This window comes from Elephas maximus, chromosome 6 (assembly GCF_024166365.1).
Source record: "Elephas maximus indicus isolate mEleMax1 chromosome 6, mEleMax1 primary haplotype, whole genome shotgun sequence".
Taxonomy (NCBI): domain Eukaryota; kingdom Metazoa; phylum Chordata; class Mammalia; order Proboscidea; family Elephantidae; genus Elephas; species Elephas maximus.
In genome coordinates this window covers 144,294,976-144,313,127 of record NC_064824.1, presented here as the reverse complement: position 1 = coordinate 144,313,127, position 18,152 = coordinate 144,294,976, and the positions used below count along the sequence as shown (strand labels likewise).

The 18,152-nt window shown below is 40.2% G+C and overlaps 1 protein-coding gene across 1 annotated transcript in view; it reads left to right on the top strand.

The window, feature by feature from the left end:
• LOC126078305 (contactin-associated protein-like 4) overlaps positions 1–18,152 on the top strand; it is a 205,728-nt gene that overhangs the window by 154,492 nt on the left and 33,084 nt on the right. The window contains exon 15 of the mRNA XM_049888754.1: positions 8,231–8,358. Within this exon, the coding sequence (XP_049744711.1) occupies positions 8,231–8,358 (128 nt within the window). The remainder of the gene's footprint in view (positions 1–8,230; positions 8,359–18,152) is intronic.

Genomic DNA, 18,152 nt, shown 5'->3' with positions numbered 1-18,152 from the left:
GAACAGAACAAAGGGATACTGCACAGTTTAAAATTAGGAAAGGTGTGAGTCAGGGTTGTATACTTTCACCGTACTTATTCAATCTGTGTGCTGAGCAAATAATCTGAGAATCTGGATTATATGAAGAAGGACAGGGCATCAGGATTGGAGGAAGACTCATTAACAACCTGCGTTACACAAATGATACAACCTTGCTTGCTTGCTGAAAGTGAAGAGGACTTGAAGCACTTACTGATGAAGATCAAAGACCACTGCCTTGTATGAATTACACCTCAACATAAAGAAAACAAAAATCAAAGTCATAATAAATGGAGAAGATACTGAAAGTGTCAAAGATTTCATTTCACTTGGATCTACAATCAATGCCCATGGAAGCAGCAGTCAAGAAATCAAACAATGCATTGCCTTGGGCAAATCTGCTACAAAAGACCTCTTAAAAATGTGTTAAAAAGCAAAGATGTCACCTTGAAGACTAAGGTGTGCCTGACCCAAGCCATGGTGTTTTCAATCACCTCATATGCATGTGAAAGCTAGACAATGAATAAGTTATTACTGAAGAAGAATTGATGCCTTTGAATTATGGTGTTGGCAAAGAATATTGAAAATACCATGGGCTGCCAGAAGAACGAACAAATCTGTCTTGGAAGAAGTACAGCCAGAATGCTCCTTAGAAGCAAGGATGGCAAGACTTTGTCTCACATGCTTTGGACCTGTTATCAGGAGGGACCAGTCCCTGGAGAAGGACATCATGTTTGGTAAAGCAGAGGGTCGGTGAAAAGGAGAAAGACCCTCAGCTAGATGGATTGACACAGTGGCTGCAACAATGGGCTTAAACACAGTCATGATTATTTGGATGGTGCAGGACCAGGCACCATCTTGTTCTTTTGTATATAGGGTTGCTCAGAAGTGACTTGATAGCACTAATAACAACAACAGATATAGATATCAGAGATTTAAATGTAGATGCAGATATAGACATAGTATATGTCTCAGCAAAGAAAAGTCTATCTTTGTGTGTATTACATTTACGTAATCATGTTAAGAAAGCACCCTCGAGTCTTACCTTCCTTAATGATTTATTAGGAATGGATGTCACTACTTATTAAAAGCTTTTTTTTGTTTTGTTTTCAACATTTGTGGAGGCAATTAAATGATTTTCCTCCTTAGATCTCTTAATTTGATCTATTATCTTATATTAGTCCATTATATTAGTGAATGTCCTGATATGGAAACTAGAATAAATTCTACTTGGTCATGTTGTATCATTTCTTTTGTGGTATTATATTTTATTTACTAATATTTTACTTAGAAGGTTTGCATCTGCATTCAAAAGTGAATGATTCTATGCTTTTCTTTTTGTCTTTACCAGGTTTGAGTATCAGTGTTACATTTGTGTCGTAGAACTGGATATTTTCTTCGTTTTCAGTGCTCTGGGTGAATTTCTGGAGCACTATTAGGTCTTCAGTTGTTTGTTGGACTTGCTCTGTGAAGCCATCTGGGCCAGGTGCTTTTTTGTGGAGTGTTTCCTTGATGATTTTCTGTTTTTTCTATGAAATTTGATCTACTTATCTATGTAAATCTAATGAAATCAATTTTGTTAAACTGGATTTTTCCAGTACATTATCTTTTCACACTAAATTTTCAAATTTACTTATATAGGTATCTAAAAGGTAGCCTGTTTTTATGTTTTTCCCTTTGAATGATTATTTTCCCTTCATATTTTGTATACATGTGCTTTCCTCCCTTTTATTAATTGTTATGGAATTTTTCAGAACATGATCTGTTTGTCTATATAGTGTGTTAATTTAAAAATATTTTGATTTGTTCATTAAATGCACTGTTTCTATATTCTTTTTCACATTATTTTTTGCTTTTATTTATTTCCTTCTTTAGCTTTCTTTTGATTTACTTTGTTGCTCTTATACTAGTCTTGTGGTGAAAATTTAATATGTTCATTTTCATTATTTTATTTTTATTGATACATATACTTAAGGGTTTGACTTTCTTCTGAACACTGCGTAAATGCATTAAATATTCTGAAATGTGTTGTTTAGAGAATAGTAAATCTGAAATAGTAGTTCAGAATTTATAATTCTGCATTTTGGTTTCTATTTCTCTTTTAGCTCAGATTTGTTTAATAAAGGGTTTTAAAATTTTCAAATGAAAGACCTTTTTAATAATATTTTTCATTTTATTGTATTTTGATAAGATTGTGTTATTTACAATATTTCTCTATTAGGGAATTTACCGTTTTTGTGTGTGTATGCGATATACTATATGACCCCAGGTTTTGTGAATATTTCATGCAAGCTTGACAAGAAGTTGTATTTTTTTTTTTCAGTTGGGGTTTAACTTATGTTGTTGTTGTTAGTTGCCATTAGGTCTATTCTGCTTCACGGTGACCCTGCGTGCGCAGAGTAGAACTGCTCCACAAGACTTTCAAGGCTGCGACCTCTTAGAAGAGGATTGCCAGGCCTGCCTGTCTTATGAGGTGCCTCTGGGTGTGTTTGAACCGCCAACCTTTTGACTAATAGTCAAGTGCTTAAACTTTCGCTCCACCTAGGGACTATAACTTATGATACAGACGTAATTTCTACCTCATTGATTATATCCCTACTATCTAGTAACCCTGGGGAAACCTGGTGGCATACTGGTTAAGAGCTATGGCTGCTAACCAAAAGATAGGCAGTTCGAATCCACCAGACGCTCCTTGGAAACTCTATGGGGCAGTTCTACTCTGTCCTATACAGTCACTATGAGTCGAAATCGACTCATTGGCAATGGGGTTTTTTTTTTGTTTTAGTAACCCCGGTGGTGCTGTGGTTAAAGTGCTAACCAAAAGGTCAGCAGTTCAAATCCACCAGCCACTCTGTAGGAGAAAGACGTGGCAGTCTACTTCCGTAAAGATTACTGCCTTGGACACCCTATGGGTTAGTTCTACTCTGTCCTACAGGTTCACTGTGCGTCGGAACTGACTCTGTGGTAATGGGTGTGGGTACATCCCTACTCACTTTCTGTCTCCTTTTTATACTAAATTCTCCTATTCATGTGTTTCTGTGCAGGCTTCTCTCGTTTCCTCTAAATTTCACTTCCTCTATGTTTGGTGTGTTATTTAGAAAAAATGTTTATAACTGTTGCAGATTTCAGCTTTCAGCACTGAAAAATGCTTTCTTTGTCAGTACCTTGCTTTTGGCTTAAATTCTCCTGTGATGTCAGGACGGCCACCTGCTTGCTTGTGGATTCCACTGGCAGGTGGGCTTCTGTCCTCTGGCTTTCCAGCCTTTCGGAATCGCTTTGTGTTAGGTGTTTCTCTGGTGTACAGCATACATTGCATCTTGGTTTGGGGCCAAACTTGAAATCTTTTGTCTTAGAAAGGGTGAGCTAAGCCCCTTTACAACATTTGTTGTTAAAGCTCATATGTTTGGGCTCAACCTTGCCACATTATTTTATGTGAATTGTTATATTTCATGTGTCTTTTTTACATGATGGATACTTCTTTGTTCTTTTGTTAGTTTTTTGTTATTTCTTTGGTGATTAGCAAGATTTGCCTTTTGTTCTTGTAGTTACCTTTACAGTTATTTCTTTTAAAATATCTTTTCTCTCTGTTTCATTATTTAACCCATTATTGTGTTTTAGAGTTTGTTGTTGTTGATACTTTTTTAATTTTCTTTACCTCTCGCCTATTGCCTATGTAATCATCAATAAATTTATTCAACTTTCCTCTTTCCTCCCCACCTCCTCCCATTTCATCATTTCTGCCTTGTCAGAATATAATACTAATAACTTGTAGAATGTGTTATATATACCATCATTTGTCTTTTCACTTTGATTTAGTCTTAGATCTACAATTAAACATAACAAATTCTCACCACCATTCTTTTTGCCAAAGTTTCCCACATTATCACTTGGCTGGATGATGTTTATATGCAGTAGATTCTTCAAAAAGGGCTTATGGGTACAGACTTCCTTCAATTTCTAAACGTTAATACTTTTTCTACAGCCTTGGTATGGGAAGGAGAGCTTGGCGTGGATATAAAATCTGTGTTCACACATGCGTTCTGTTGTGCTTATAAGTTATTTTACCACTTTGCCTGGAAGCTCTGAGGGTTTTTTCCCCTTATATCTCGGAGTTGGTTGTTGGAGGCCAATTTTCTCTGGTATGTGGTGTGCTTTTTCAATATATAGCCTCAGGTCTTCTTTTACTTTCAGAAAAATTTATATAAACTTTATATAAAATTATATTTTTAAAGATTTGTTCTGTTTCATTGTTTTGTTTCTCATCTTCAGGGACTCCAATTATATATAAATTGAATTTTCTTTGCCTTTCTTACATTTCAGTTACTTTCTCTCTGATCCATTTTATTCCTTCCTTTACTTCATTTTTATTCTCTGACTAGTTTTTTGGTTTTCCCTCAATGGCCTTCATTACATTTTAATCTGACTTTATTTTCCCTTGGGCATCTATAATTATTCCTTTTTTATATTTCTTATATCTGTTTCTAAATTTCCATCAACTCTTATTTCATTTCTGCCTGACTTTTGTTCATTTATGTTATTAATTTTTGGATTCTGGTTCACAGTGCCTTTCTCCATCCTCAGAGTTTGTGTCAGAATATTTAATTAAGTTTGGATGGTGTGGTTGCAGTTTTCTTCGCTTCATCATTGGGTTTTCAGAGGGAATTTTTATCTACTTATTGTTTTCATTCATGTCTTGCTTTGTTAAGTTTTCTTTTGTAGTACTTTTTTATATAAAAAACACTGCACCTCTGCATTTCTATGAACAGGAGTGGCTGTTTAAGATGGTTTTTGTCTTCCAAGGTTAAGTGCCCCAGCTTAGGTCAACCTGGTTTCTTGCGTTAGGGGGAGGGTGGGAGGGAAGGGGTTGTGTCTCCTTCATTTTTTTTTTTTTAATTTCCTTTTCCTTGAAGGATGTGGAGGCTCCCTCTATTACTTCTTTTCTGTGACTTCCATGGCTTTTGAAGGATATATTTCCCTACATTTTAATTCTCTCCTCCCCTAACGCGTTATCTTTCTGAGGTCACACTTCCATGACCCAAATGCACATTAAGTCCCTTCTCTGTCGTCAGGGACCGGTGCACACTTTTTCAGCACTTTCACACTTAAGGTAAACTCTCTCTCTCTGGTAGTGGTTTTAGATACATTTTAGGTCAACGTTCAGTTCTCCTCTCCTCTTTCATAAGCACTTTTCCCAAAACTTCCCTTTCTTTCTGTAAAAGCTTGTGTCAGAGTATGGGGAGTAGCTTGCTGGATTTTGCTGTTGTTTTTCTACTACAGGTAGTGTGACATCCACACGAACTCCGTCGTCTGGTTTTGCAGGGGTCATGTTGTATGTAAGTTTATTCATTTGTCTTCTGTTCTTTATTTATTTTTTGGAAGTTTTATGTTTCCATAGCTACCGTTACTTCCGCTTCCATTGCTGCAGTTTTGGTTGGGATTACATTGACACTTTAGATAAATTTAGGGGAATTGATATTTTTACAAAGTTGAGATTTCCTATGTAAAAATTTTTTTAATGCTAGTGATATCAGTGTAGAGGTCATAAATGCCTTTTGTTAGTTTTATTCCTAGAGATTTTATGTTTTTTGATGTCAATGAAAATTATATCATTTTGCATTTCATTTTCATTTTTGTGTTGCTGTCATGTAGAAATAAGATCGATTTTTGTCTAATTGCTCTTGGATCCTGTGGCCCAGCTAAATGCATATTTTTAATTCTAATAGTCTATATAGATTATTTTGGATTTTCTGCACACATATCATGTCATCCATAATTATTTATAATTTTTTCCTTTACGCTGGTAATATTTCAGTTGTTGAGATGGGTACCTTGGTATTCATTATATTATTGTTTAAGCCATTTTGAATATCTGAGATATTTATAATAAGATTTAAAAAACCAATTAATTGACAAAAAAAAATTTAAGCGATGATATATTTTTCTGCAAGTAAAATTTATTATGAGAAGGTCAAAATCACTCCATTCATTTGAAACACTCTCCAAATTTGGTTGTAAAAGTCCTTCTGAATGAGCTTGTTGTGGACAGTCCTATCACTTCTGTTCCTCTCCCACCAAACCATTACTGAACGTTAGAGTTGGCCCAACGTAGCTTCCCTTCTAACTTCCAGAAGTATCTTGAGCTACACTCACACTTTGTATCACATAAAGTCCTCTGCAAAATGAGAATTAGCTTGGGGAAGATTTTTGCTTCTTTAGAGAGTCGTAAATATAATTTCCATAGTTTTAAGAGTTTTTTAAAAAAACAGACTTGAAATTTCTTTTATTGTATTCTTGAGACCTGTGGAAACATGGGGCAAATGCACTCTTTGTAAATTTGGATTTCAATGGAACCTTCTACGAAAAAATGGAGAAAACAGAAACATCATGAGTACCTATTAGGCAGTTTTGAATGAGCCTAGCTACCCTGTCAAATCTACAATCACTTGACTAAAACAGGGAATTTAAGAGCCATATTTATTCACAAGACATTGGTGAAAAGTATCCATCCTTCTTCCCTCAAACAGGCAATAACATGATCTTCAAACCAGCCCAGAACAGTCTTATTTCATTACCTTTATTTCATTACCACAACAGCAATTCACTGAGCTATCTCTTCAGTATTCTTAGTACTCTACAAACATTGCTAATGGTAAGCGCTAGATTAAAGCACCAATTTCTGTAAAATGGTTCTTTAGGAATTCAAGGCTCCTCGCTGAATACCTAACTACCAGATCTGTATCTCCTCATGATGTGGCAGGCCCTAACACCAACTGAAACACGTGTGTGTTTCTGCAGAGAACCTGGCCCTCACAGACGGCAGTTAACGTGGTTGCCATCTACCAGACCGACCTCTCCCATGATTCATAGGCCATGGGTCTAACTTGTCTACTTTCTGTTCTATTCCAAAATTAAGCATTAATGGATTTGGAAAATCTCTGTTGTATCCCTTTCATTAGCATGAACAAATGGAAGCTTAACTTGGTAGAGTTATGGACTGTTGAGGCTAAATTTGGCAAATGATTCAATGTCTTCAATATAACATGCCTTATTATTTAATTTTTAATGTTTATTCCTTTATATCTCAGTATGTGTACTAAATAGACAAGATTTTTCACATAGGAAGAAAAATTAAAGTAACATTAATGCATTATTTTAGTTTGACCTAAAATAAAACATTTATTTTGTTTACATTTGATACCTTTTTTTTCCCTTAAATAAGGAAATTTTAATTGCAATGACTATATGTTCAGTAACTAAGCTGTTTTTTCAAAATCTAACAGAGGTGGAATTGGCAGCTGCAGAAAGGGTAGAAGTTAGTGCTCACCCAGTCCCCACAGATTCAGGGCTTTAGACATTCCAGTCAGATTCTCCTCTGTTAACAAATCAGAAATCTACATGAAATTGAAACAGCTTAAATAAGAGGACATTGCAAAAATGTAAACAATCCCCTCAGTTTAGAGACGTAGAACCTGGCCAAAGAGGTACTGGTGGCCAGACCAGGCCAGGTTCCGGATGAGGCCAGGTTGTCCCACATCCCAGATCTGGTCTCGTTTTCTCAGGAGAGCTGATTTATTCCCACTCAACTTTCAGTCTCACACAGCCATTCAAGACATTAGTGAGCACCTGCGGCATCTTGGATGGTGTGGTTGTTGAGGGCAGGAGTCATACCTGTTACTGTGCAGGTAACAGAGAGTGGCACGGTGTGTGTTGGGGCTAATGTCTAGGGACAGGGCTTCCCAAAGCACTTTCCCACAGTGATTAACATTTAGAGAACACTGCAGAGTATTTTATTCCTAGTTTGTCTTCCAATCAGTTTTTTCTTATGAAATCAGTAAGGACAGACAAAACAGAAACATGATAGTTTTTTAAAATATATTAAAACCCTGAGTCAGGAAACCTTAACTATTGCCACTGGGGCGGTTTCCCCATGAGGTGTGCAACACTGCATGCGTGATAAAACCATGCTAAATCCCTTGCAGCGCCTGTGTCTGTAAGAGTAGTCAGCTACTTCTTCAGGCTGAGAACATGATCTTGGCTAACCCAGATCACCCTACCTCTAAGTCAGCTGCTGCTTCCTTCTCTGTGGTCAATTATAGGAGCAGTAGTCTGAGCTTTAATTGGACCCGCTAAACCTGTGGCCTGTTCAGAATGTCCGCACGGGCAACCCCTCCTGATGTGTGTGTGCAACACTGAGCTGTGTTTTCTCCCCCAGGATGAACGACACAGGGCTGTTCTCCCACAAGGAACACCTGCCGTTGATGCGGATTGTGATCACAGATGCAGGCCGGCCTGGCTCTGAGGTGGTGTACCGACTGGGGCCACTGCTCTGCCAAGGGGACAGTAAGTACAGGAATCTTCCTCATCATGCAAAGTGTCCTCCACCCACCTGGGGACTTGCATGTCACCAGTGGAGGGTTAGCTGATGAAAAATTGGTCAACGTTGTGTCTCTGTTACCCAACCTTCTGCTCAAGTATTAGCATGAAAGACATGATAACATCAGCCAGGAGACAGCAGAGGTCGATCTAAGCACAAGGCTGTGCTGAGTCCAGGAGCCAAACCTGGGCAGGAGGATTCGAGGACCACCGGGGTATCATGGACTGTGGGGACACCTTCTGCCTCGCTCTTCTTCACCTGCCAAGATGTCCTCAGGGCTACTCAGCACTACGCAAACTTTCCTAACTACCGTGGCTGAGGAGCCCTGGTGGTGCAGCGGTTCAGAGCTTGGCTGCTAACCAAAAGATCGGCAGTTTGAATTCGCTAGCTGCTCCTTGGAAACCCTCTGGGGCAGTTCTGTTCTGTCCTATAAGGTCTCTATGAGTTGGAATCGACTCAACGGAAACGGGTTTGGTTTTCTTGGTGCCATGGCTGAGGAGGAGCTAGAGCATCAGCTGGAACGAACAGTTTAATCAGATACAGGCCGCCTTGTGTTTCTACTTCACTCCTGCAGCTCCCTCCTCTCCCCCTCTCCTCCCCTGCCCTCACCTCTTCTCTGCACCCTTCTCCTTTTTCTCCTCCTCCTGTTCTTCTTTTTCTTCTTCTTCTTCCTCTTTCCTTCTTCTTTTCCTCCTTCTCCCCGTCCTTCTCCTACTGTTCTCCTCCCCTGCACGCTCCTCTTTCTCTTCTTCTCCTCCTCCTCCTCCTCTTCCTCCTTCTTCTATCTCTCTTTTTCTTCCCCTCCCTCCTTCCCTCTCTCTCTCCCCTTTCATTTAGAAGTGATGATTCCTGAGATTTTGTCCATGCACTGTATTTGCACTCTAAAGTAGCATTTTAAAAATTCAAATAGAGTTTTTACAGCAACTTCACATTTTCATCAGAGAACTTCCCAGATGGAGGCCTGTGTCTGTAAAATCTTCTCCAAGGCCCTTGGACCTGGGCCCCTTGGGGTAAACAGAGCAGGATGCCCAGTCACAAGATACCTTTGAAGATACCTGGTATCTCATAGCTCTTTGCAAGGTTAGTCCCCCATTTTCAGACTTTCTCACAGATTTTATGCTTCAAGCCCTGACTAGAACATAAAATGAAAATGGAAGAAATATTTGTTTTAAATTAAAACTATACCATAACTTTAGTTGTTGCTGAGTTTGAAAGAAGGAAATGTGAGTGGATAACCCCTTGAACGCCACAAATGTGTTGATTCAGTTTAAGAAGCTCGAACAGAGCTGGTGTAAAAGAGGAACTGTAGAAACCAGGCATGTTAAATCATTGCCCCTGATTTTTACCTGATTCTAACTCAGTCTCCTTTACTTCCCCTCCTCTCTTGGGTGTGGACGGAGGGCTGGGCTGTAGGTCCAGGGCACAGGCTGGACAATGACAGAACCTTCTGGGGCTGAGTGCCTCAGAGGGCTGTGTCCTTGCCCCAGGCTCAGAGTTTGTCCTGACCATCAGTGACCCTGAGACTGGAGGCCCTTGTTTCTTCCAAACCCGGTTAAGTCCAGCGTCATTTGAGAATGATGAGACACTCTCCTGTCCCAAGATTTTCACCATTTTCTCTGGTCCCAGCTCTCAGCAGCCCTCTCCAGACTCAGGGTTTCTGGGAGAGAATTGGGTATTTTTTCTATTCATCACCAATTCTCCATGAAGTTTTTAGGCTATGGGCACAAGTAGGACAGTCTCCATCTTGTTTAAGAATGTGGGGGTGTTGGGCAGACCACCTAGGCCGGGCAGGCCATACACCAATCACAATGGAGCCTGGACACTGGTCCTAGTCTTACTGACCAACACCTGTGTGGACATCAGTGCTGTCTTGCTGACCAGTACCTGTGCAGACATCGGTGTTAGCCCTGCTGACCACACCTGTGTGTCAGGGACAGCATCAGCCTGGGACCAGGCTGAAGTCACCCAGGACTTCAATTCAACCTTCTGAGAGTTTGGTTTGTTTGTTGCCAATGGTCAATTTTTATTTTTGCTAATTTCTCTTCATTCCACCATCTTTGGGAAATAAATTCTGTGAACTAGTTTCATCCCACCATCTTAACCCAGAAGTTTGTACACAAACACTTACATGTGGAAAAAGAGAAGTTCCTCAGTTACACTTTGAGCTTCATCATCTGAACTGCAAAGCCATTTTTAATGTTTGGCATTTGAATTCTGCAGTCCCTTTTAGTCAATGTATTTCCTTTCAGATAATTTATTCCATTAAATTTTTAAATTTAATCTAAGTGTCCTCCCTGCTGACATAGCCACAAAAGTTGAAAAACTTTGTTCTAACTGTTCTGTGGTATGAAAAGACATTATTGAGTCACTGAAGTAAGTTCTTTCATTTTGTCTGCAGCAGCTAGAACAGCTGTCTGGGAAATCATAGCTGCCCAGGACACATTAATATTTAAGATGCACACAGCAATAAAGAACCCCATAGAAGAAGACAGACCTATAGACTGATGATTTCATTAATTTCTCTTCTATTTGGCACTGCTACATCTAAACCATCTCAGACGAAGGAGGATCAATCCCATTTTCAAAGATCCCCAGACAAGTGTTTTATAGATTCCCTGATAAAAAGCCAACCCTTATCGGAGCCAATAGTCTTCTGCCATTTTGAAATTCCTATGGTATTTAATTTCCTTGCTTTCTGTTGGGCTCTTTTCTTTAATTTCCCTGACCAAGTCCCCTTCCTCCCCCCTCTTCTACTCCTCTCCCTTCATATCCCCCACAACCTCGTGCCTGTTCTCCCACTGCTTCTTATCCTCCCCTCCTCCCTCCTAATTTCTATCTCTCTTTCTTCCTCTCACCACCTCTGTCTTTTCATTTTCTCCACAAATAAGGTCAATGGGTTTAGGTAGATGCATTGTAAAACCAAAGTGGAAGTATGCTAAACACCTCACTGTTAAAGAAAAGAGGGCATGTTTGCCAAGTCATTTAGTCACATGTTTACTGAATGCCCCTAATGGGGCATTGGGAGCAAAGAAGTCAGTCATTGGTGTTCTCCGGAGCTCATGTTGAGGGGCAACATGAGATAAAAGAAAGAAAAAAGGCATGCACATGCAAGCATAATATGGCAATGAATGCAGTGGAGAGAGTGAAGGGAGAGAGGGAGGTAGGGAAGTCTTCACTGAGAAGGTGACATTAGAACAGACCTCAAAGAACTACAGGAGGAGTCCTGGGGCAGCATGAGGAGGAGAAGTCCAGGCAGAGGGAGCAGTGAAAATGAAGTTCCTAGGTGGGAGCCTGGTGGGAATCTCAGCAACCCAGTGAAGAGGCAGAGGTACAGGAGTGGGGATAATTGGATAAGGGATGTGGTTTGAAGGTGAAGGCAAAAGGGTTTAAACAACAGATTGGATGTGAGTTATGAGCAGTCAGAGATGACAGCAAGCTCTTGGTCTAAAGGAAGGAGAATGGAGGAACCATCAATAGAACAGGCTACAGTGAGGTACATAATGGGGTGGGGAGATGGGGGCTCAGTGTTGAACATGCTGTGCCAGATGCTACAATGGGGTGCATACTGGGGTGGGGGCATGGGGACTTAGTGTTGCCTCACTATTGATGGGGGTCACCAGAATAGATGAGGGTGGACAAGGCCCATAGGACAATGAGTGTGGGGAGAGAGGAGAAGGGCCAAGGACAGAGCCTGCTGGGCACCATGTGCAGAGTCAGGAGGATGACCAAGTAGTCTGGGACAAGGTGGAGGTAAGGAAGAGGAAAATCTGGACCGTGGAGGGTGTCCAAGAGGCAGAGGTCCCAGTACCACTAACAGACCACTTATGATGGGGATGTGACCATTGGACATGGCCAGGGGAGGTCACTGAAAACTGTCCACCATCTCAATAGCAGTGCGAAATCCAACTATCAGGCTGCACTCAACCCTACCCACATGACCCCACCCACAAGACCCCACTCATGAGATCCCACCCATACCACACCCCTCACCACCCTACATATACCACCCTACATATACCACCCCACCCACGTAGCCTTTCCAACTTCAGTTTGAGAACCATGCAAATACAGGGGGTTAAAAAAACCCATTGCTGTTGAGTTGATTCCAACTCATAGTGACCCTATAGAACAGAGTTAACTGGCCCATAGGGTTTCCTATGCTGCAATCTTTTTGGAAGCAGACTGCCACATCTTTCTCCAGAGGAGCAGTTCATGGGTTCAAACCTCCAGCCTTTCAGTTAGCAACCAAGCACTAAACCACTGAGCCACGGGGACTGATTGCACAGGGGTAATGTATATGGAAAACCTAAGCAAAATCACTCATTTAGTTCTTAACTTTACATTTTATCTAGTGCCAAGAATGAAGTGGGAGAGGTCATTAAAGCTTTGGGTCCAAAGTTACCACTCTTTATTTCCTTTAGACCTGCTGTTCTAAGTGGATGAAAGAATAATCAGCAATAGTAAGAAAATGCAACATGTGTGTTATTATGCCTCAAATGGTAAAATCTCCAATGTGCACATCTTTAGAATATCAATATCAATAATCTATGTCTGTCAGTTTGTCGTACTGTGGGGGCTTGTGTATTGCTGTGATGCTGGAAGCTATGCCACCGGTATTCAGATACCAGCAGGGTCACCCATGGAGGACAGGTTTCAGCTGAGCTTCCAGACTAAGACAGACTAGGAAGAAGGGCCTGGCAGTCTACTTCTGAAAAGCATTAGCCAGTGAAAACCTTATGAATAGCAGCGGAACACTGTCTGATATAGTGCTGGAAGATGAGCCCCCCAGGTTGGAAGGCACTCAAAAGATGACTGGGGAAGAGCTGCTTCCTCAAAGTAGAGTCAACCTTAATGACGTGGATGGAGTAAAGCTTTCTTGACCTTCATTTGCTGATGCGGCACGACTCAAAATGAAAAGAAACAGCTGCAAACATCCATTAATAATTGGAACCTGGAATGTACAAAGTATGGATCTAGGAAACTTTGAAACGTCAAAAATGAAATGGAACACATAAACATCAATATCCTAGGCATTAGTGAGCTGAAATGGACTGGTACTGGCCACTTTGAATTGGACAATCATGTAGTCTACTACGCTGGGAATGACAACTTGAAGAGGAATGGTGTTGCATCCATCGTCAAAAAGAACATTTCAAGATCTATCCTGAAGTACAACGCTGTCAGTGATAGGATAATATCCATACGCCCACAAGGAAGACCAGTTAATACGACTATTATTCAATTTTATGCACCAACCATTAGGGCCAAAGATGAAGAAATAGAAGATTTTTATCAGCTGCTACAGTCTGAAATTGATCACACGTGCAATCAAGATGTATTGATAATTACTGGCGATTGGAATGCAAAAGTTGGAAACAAAGAAGAAGGATCAATATTTGGAAAATATGGCCTTGGTGATAGAAACAATGCTGGAGATCGAATGATAGAATTTTGCAAGACCAATGACTTCTTCATTGCAAATAACTTCTTTCACCAACATCAATGGCGACTATACACATGGACCTCACCAGATGGAACACACAGAAATCAAATTGACTACATCTGTGGAAAGAGACGATGGAAAAGCTCAATATCATCAGTCAGAACAAGGCCAGGGGAAGACTGTGGAACAGACCATCAATTGCTCATATGCAAGTTCAAGCTGAAACTGAAGAAAATCAGAGCAAGTCCACGAGAGCCAAAATATGACATCACACCTGAATCTAGAGACCATCTCAAGAATAGATTTGATAAATTGAACACTAGTGACTGAAGACCAGACAAGTTGTGGAATGACATCAAGGACATCATCCATGAAGAAGGCAAGAGGTCAATGAAAAGACAGAAAAGAAAGAAAAGACCAAGGTGGATGTCAGAGGAGACTCTGAAACTTTCTCTTGAGCATCGAGCAGCTAAAGCAAAAGGAAGAATTCATGAAGTAAAAGAACTGAACAGAAGATTTCAAAGGGCCTCTTGAGAAGACAAAATAAAGTATTATAATGACATGTGCAAAGAGCGGGAGATGGAAAACCAAAAGGGAAGAACAAGCTCAGCGTTTCTCAAGCTGAAAGAACTGAAGGAAAAATTCAAGCCTCGAGTTGCAATAGTGAAGGATTCCATGGGGAAGATATTAAATTATGCAGGAAGCATCAAAAGAAGATGGAAGAAAAACACAGAGTCATTATACCAAAAAGAATTAGTCGATGTTTAACCATTTCAAGAGGTGGCATATGATCAGGAACCAATGGTACTGAAGGAAGAAGTCCAAGCTGCTCTGAAGACATTGGCGAAAAACAAGACTCCAAGAATTGATGGAATATCAGTTGAGATGTTTCAACAAAGAGATGCAGCGCTGGAGGTGCTCACTTGTCTATGCCAAGAAAGATGGAAGACAGCTTCCTGGCCAACTGATTGGAAGAGATCCATATTTATGCTTATTCCCCAGAAAGGTTATCCAACCGAATGTGGAAATTATAGAACAATATCATTAACATCACACACAAGCAAAATTCTGCTGAAGATCATTCAAAAACGGCTGCAGCAGTCTATCGACAGGGAACTGCCAGAAATTCAGGCCGGTTTCAGAAGAGAACGTGGAAGCAGAGATATCATTGCTGATGTCAGATGGATCCTGGCTAAAAGCAGAGAATACCAGAAGGATGTTTACCTGTGTTTTATTGATTATGCAAAGGCATTTGACTGTGTGGATCATAACAAGCTATGGATAACACTGTGAAGAATGGGAATTCCAGAACACTTAATCGTGCTGATGAGGAACCTTTACATAGATCAAGAGGCAGTTGTTCGGACAGAACAAGGGGATACTGATTGGTTTAAAGTCAGGAAAGGTGTGCGTCAGGGTTGTATTCTTTCACCATACCTATTTAATCTGTATGCTGAACAAATAATACGAGAAGCTGGACTATATGAAGAAGAGCGGGGCATCGGGATTGGAGGAAGACTCATTAACAACCTGCATTATGCAGATGACACAAACTTGCCTGCTGAAAATGAAGAGAACTTGAAGCACTTACTAATGAATATCAAAGACCACAGCCTTCAGTATGGATTACACCTGAACAAAAAGAAAAAAAAAAATCCTCACAACTGGTCCAATGAGCATCATCATGATAAATGGAGAAAAGAAGGAAGTTGTCAAGGCTTTCATTTTCCTTGGATCCACAATCAACAGCCATGGAAGCAGCAGTCAAGAAATCAAAAGACACATTGCATTGGGCAAATCTGCTGCAAAGGACCTCTTCAAAGTGTTGAAGAGCAAAGATGTCACCCTGAAGACTAAGGTGCACCTGACCCAAGCCATTGTATTTTTAATCGCATCATATGCATGTGAAAGCTGGACAATGAATAAGGAAGACCGAAGAAGAGTTGATGCCTTTGAATTGTGGTGTTGGCAAAGAATATTGAATATACCATGGACTGCCAAAAGAACGAACAAATCTGTCTTGGAAGAAGTGCAGACAGAATGCTCCTTAGAGGCAAGTATGGCAAGGCTGCATCTTACACAATTTGGACACATTGTCAGGAGGGATCAGTCCCCGGAGAAGGACATCATGCTTGGCAGAGTACAGGGTCAGCGGAAAAGAAGAAGACCCTCAATGAGGTGGATTGACACAGTGGCTGCAACAATGAGCTCAAGCATAACAACAATTGTAAGGATGGCACAGGATCGGGCAATGTTTCGTTCTGTTGTGCATAGGGTCGCTATGAGTCGGAACCGACTCATCGGCACCTAATAACAACAACATGCACTGGATCCACCATACATATGTTAGTTTGTTGTACTATGATGGCTTGTGTGTTCCTGTGTTGCTGGAAGTTATGCCACCAGTATTTCAAATAACAGCTGGGCCACCCTTGGTGAACAGGTTTCAGAGGAGCTACCAGGCTAAGATAGACTAGGAATAAGGGCCTGGCAGCCTACATCTGAAAAAACTGGCCAGTGGAAAGGTTACAATTAACAGTGGAACATTGTCTGATGTAGTACCAGAAAATGCGCCCCTCAGGGTGGAAGACGCTCAAAATACTACTTGGGAGAGAGCTGCCTTCTTAAAGTAGAGTGAACCTTAATGAAGTAGATGGAAATAAGCTTCTGGGACCTTCATTTGCTGATGCGGCACTACTTAGAATGAGAAGAAACAGCTGCAAACATCCATTAATAATCAGAACGTGGAATGTACGAAGTATGAATCTAGGGAAATTAGAAGTCATCAAAAACGAAATAGAACACATAAAGATCAATATCCTAGGCATTAGTGAGCTGGAATGGACTGGTATTGGCTGTTTTGAATCCAACAATCCTATGGTCTACTACACTGGGAATGACAGATTGAAGGGGAATGGCACTGCATTCATCATCAAAAAGAACATTTCAAGGCCTATCCTGAAGTACAATGCTGTCAGTGATAGGATAATATCCAGATGCCTACAAGAAAGAGCAGTTAATATGACTATTATTCAAATTTACACACAACTACTAATGCCAAAGATGAGGAAATTGAAGATTTTTACTGACTTCTGCAGTCTGAAATTGATCAAACATGCAATCAAAATGCATTGATAATTACTAGTGATTGGAATGCTGAAAGTTGGAAGCAAAAAGAATAATCTGTAGTTGGGAAATATGGCCTTGATGATAGAAAGACAAATGAGATTACACGATAGAATTTTACAAGATCAATGATTTCTTCATTGCAAATACCTTTTTGCAACAACACAAATGGCGACTATGTATGTGGATCTCACCAGATAGAAAACACAGGAATCAAATCGACTATGTCTGTGGAAAGAGATGAGGGAAAAACTGAGTATCATCAGTCAGAACAAGGCCCAGGGTCCGACTGCAGAACAGATCATCAATTGCTCACATGCAGGTTTAAGTTGAAGCTGAAGAAAATTAAAACAAGCCCATGATAAATAATATGACCTTGAGTATATCACATCTGAATTTAGAGACCATCTCAAGAATAGATTCGATGGCTGAACACTAATGACTGAACACCAGATGAGTTGTAAAATGACATCAAGGACATCATATATGAAGAAAGTAAGAGGTCATTAAAAAGACAGGAAAGAAAGAAAAGACCAAAATGGATGTGAGAAGAGACTCTGAAACTTGCTCTTGAACATAGAGTAGCCAAAGCAAATGGAAGAAGTGATGAAGTAAAAAGCTGAACAGAAGATTTCAAAGAGCTGCTTGAGAAGCCAAAGTAAAATATTATAATGAAATGTGCAAAGACCTGGAGTTAGAAAATCAAAAGGGAAGAAACGCACAGAATTCCTCAAGCTGAAAGAATTGAAGAGAAAAATTCATGCCTAGAGTTGCAATACTGAAGGATTCTACAGGGAAAATAATAAACAACACAGGAAGCATCAAAAGAAGATGCAAGGAATACACAGAATCACTGTACCAAAAAGAATTGGTAGATGTTCAGCCATTTCAGGAGGGAGCGTATGATCAAGAACTGATGGTATTAAAGGAAAAAGTCCAAGCTGCACTGAAGGCATTGGCAAAAAACAAGGATCCAGGAATTGACAGAATATCAATTGAGATGTTTCAACAAATGGATGCAGCTGTGGAGGTGCTCACCTGTCTACGCTAAGAAATTTGGAAGATAGCTACCTGGCTAACCGACTGGAAGAGATCCATATTTGTGCTCATTACAAAGAAAAGCAATCCAGCAGACTGTGGAAATTATCGAACAATATCATTATTATCACATGAAGTAAAATTTTGCTGAAG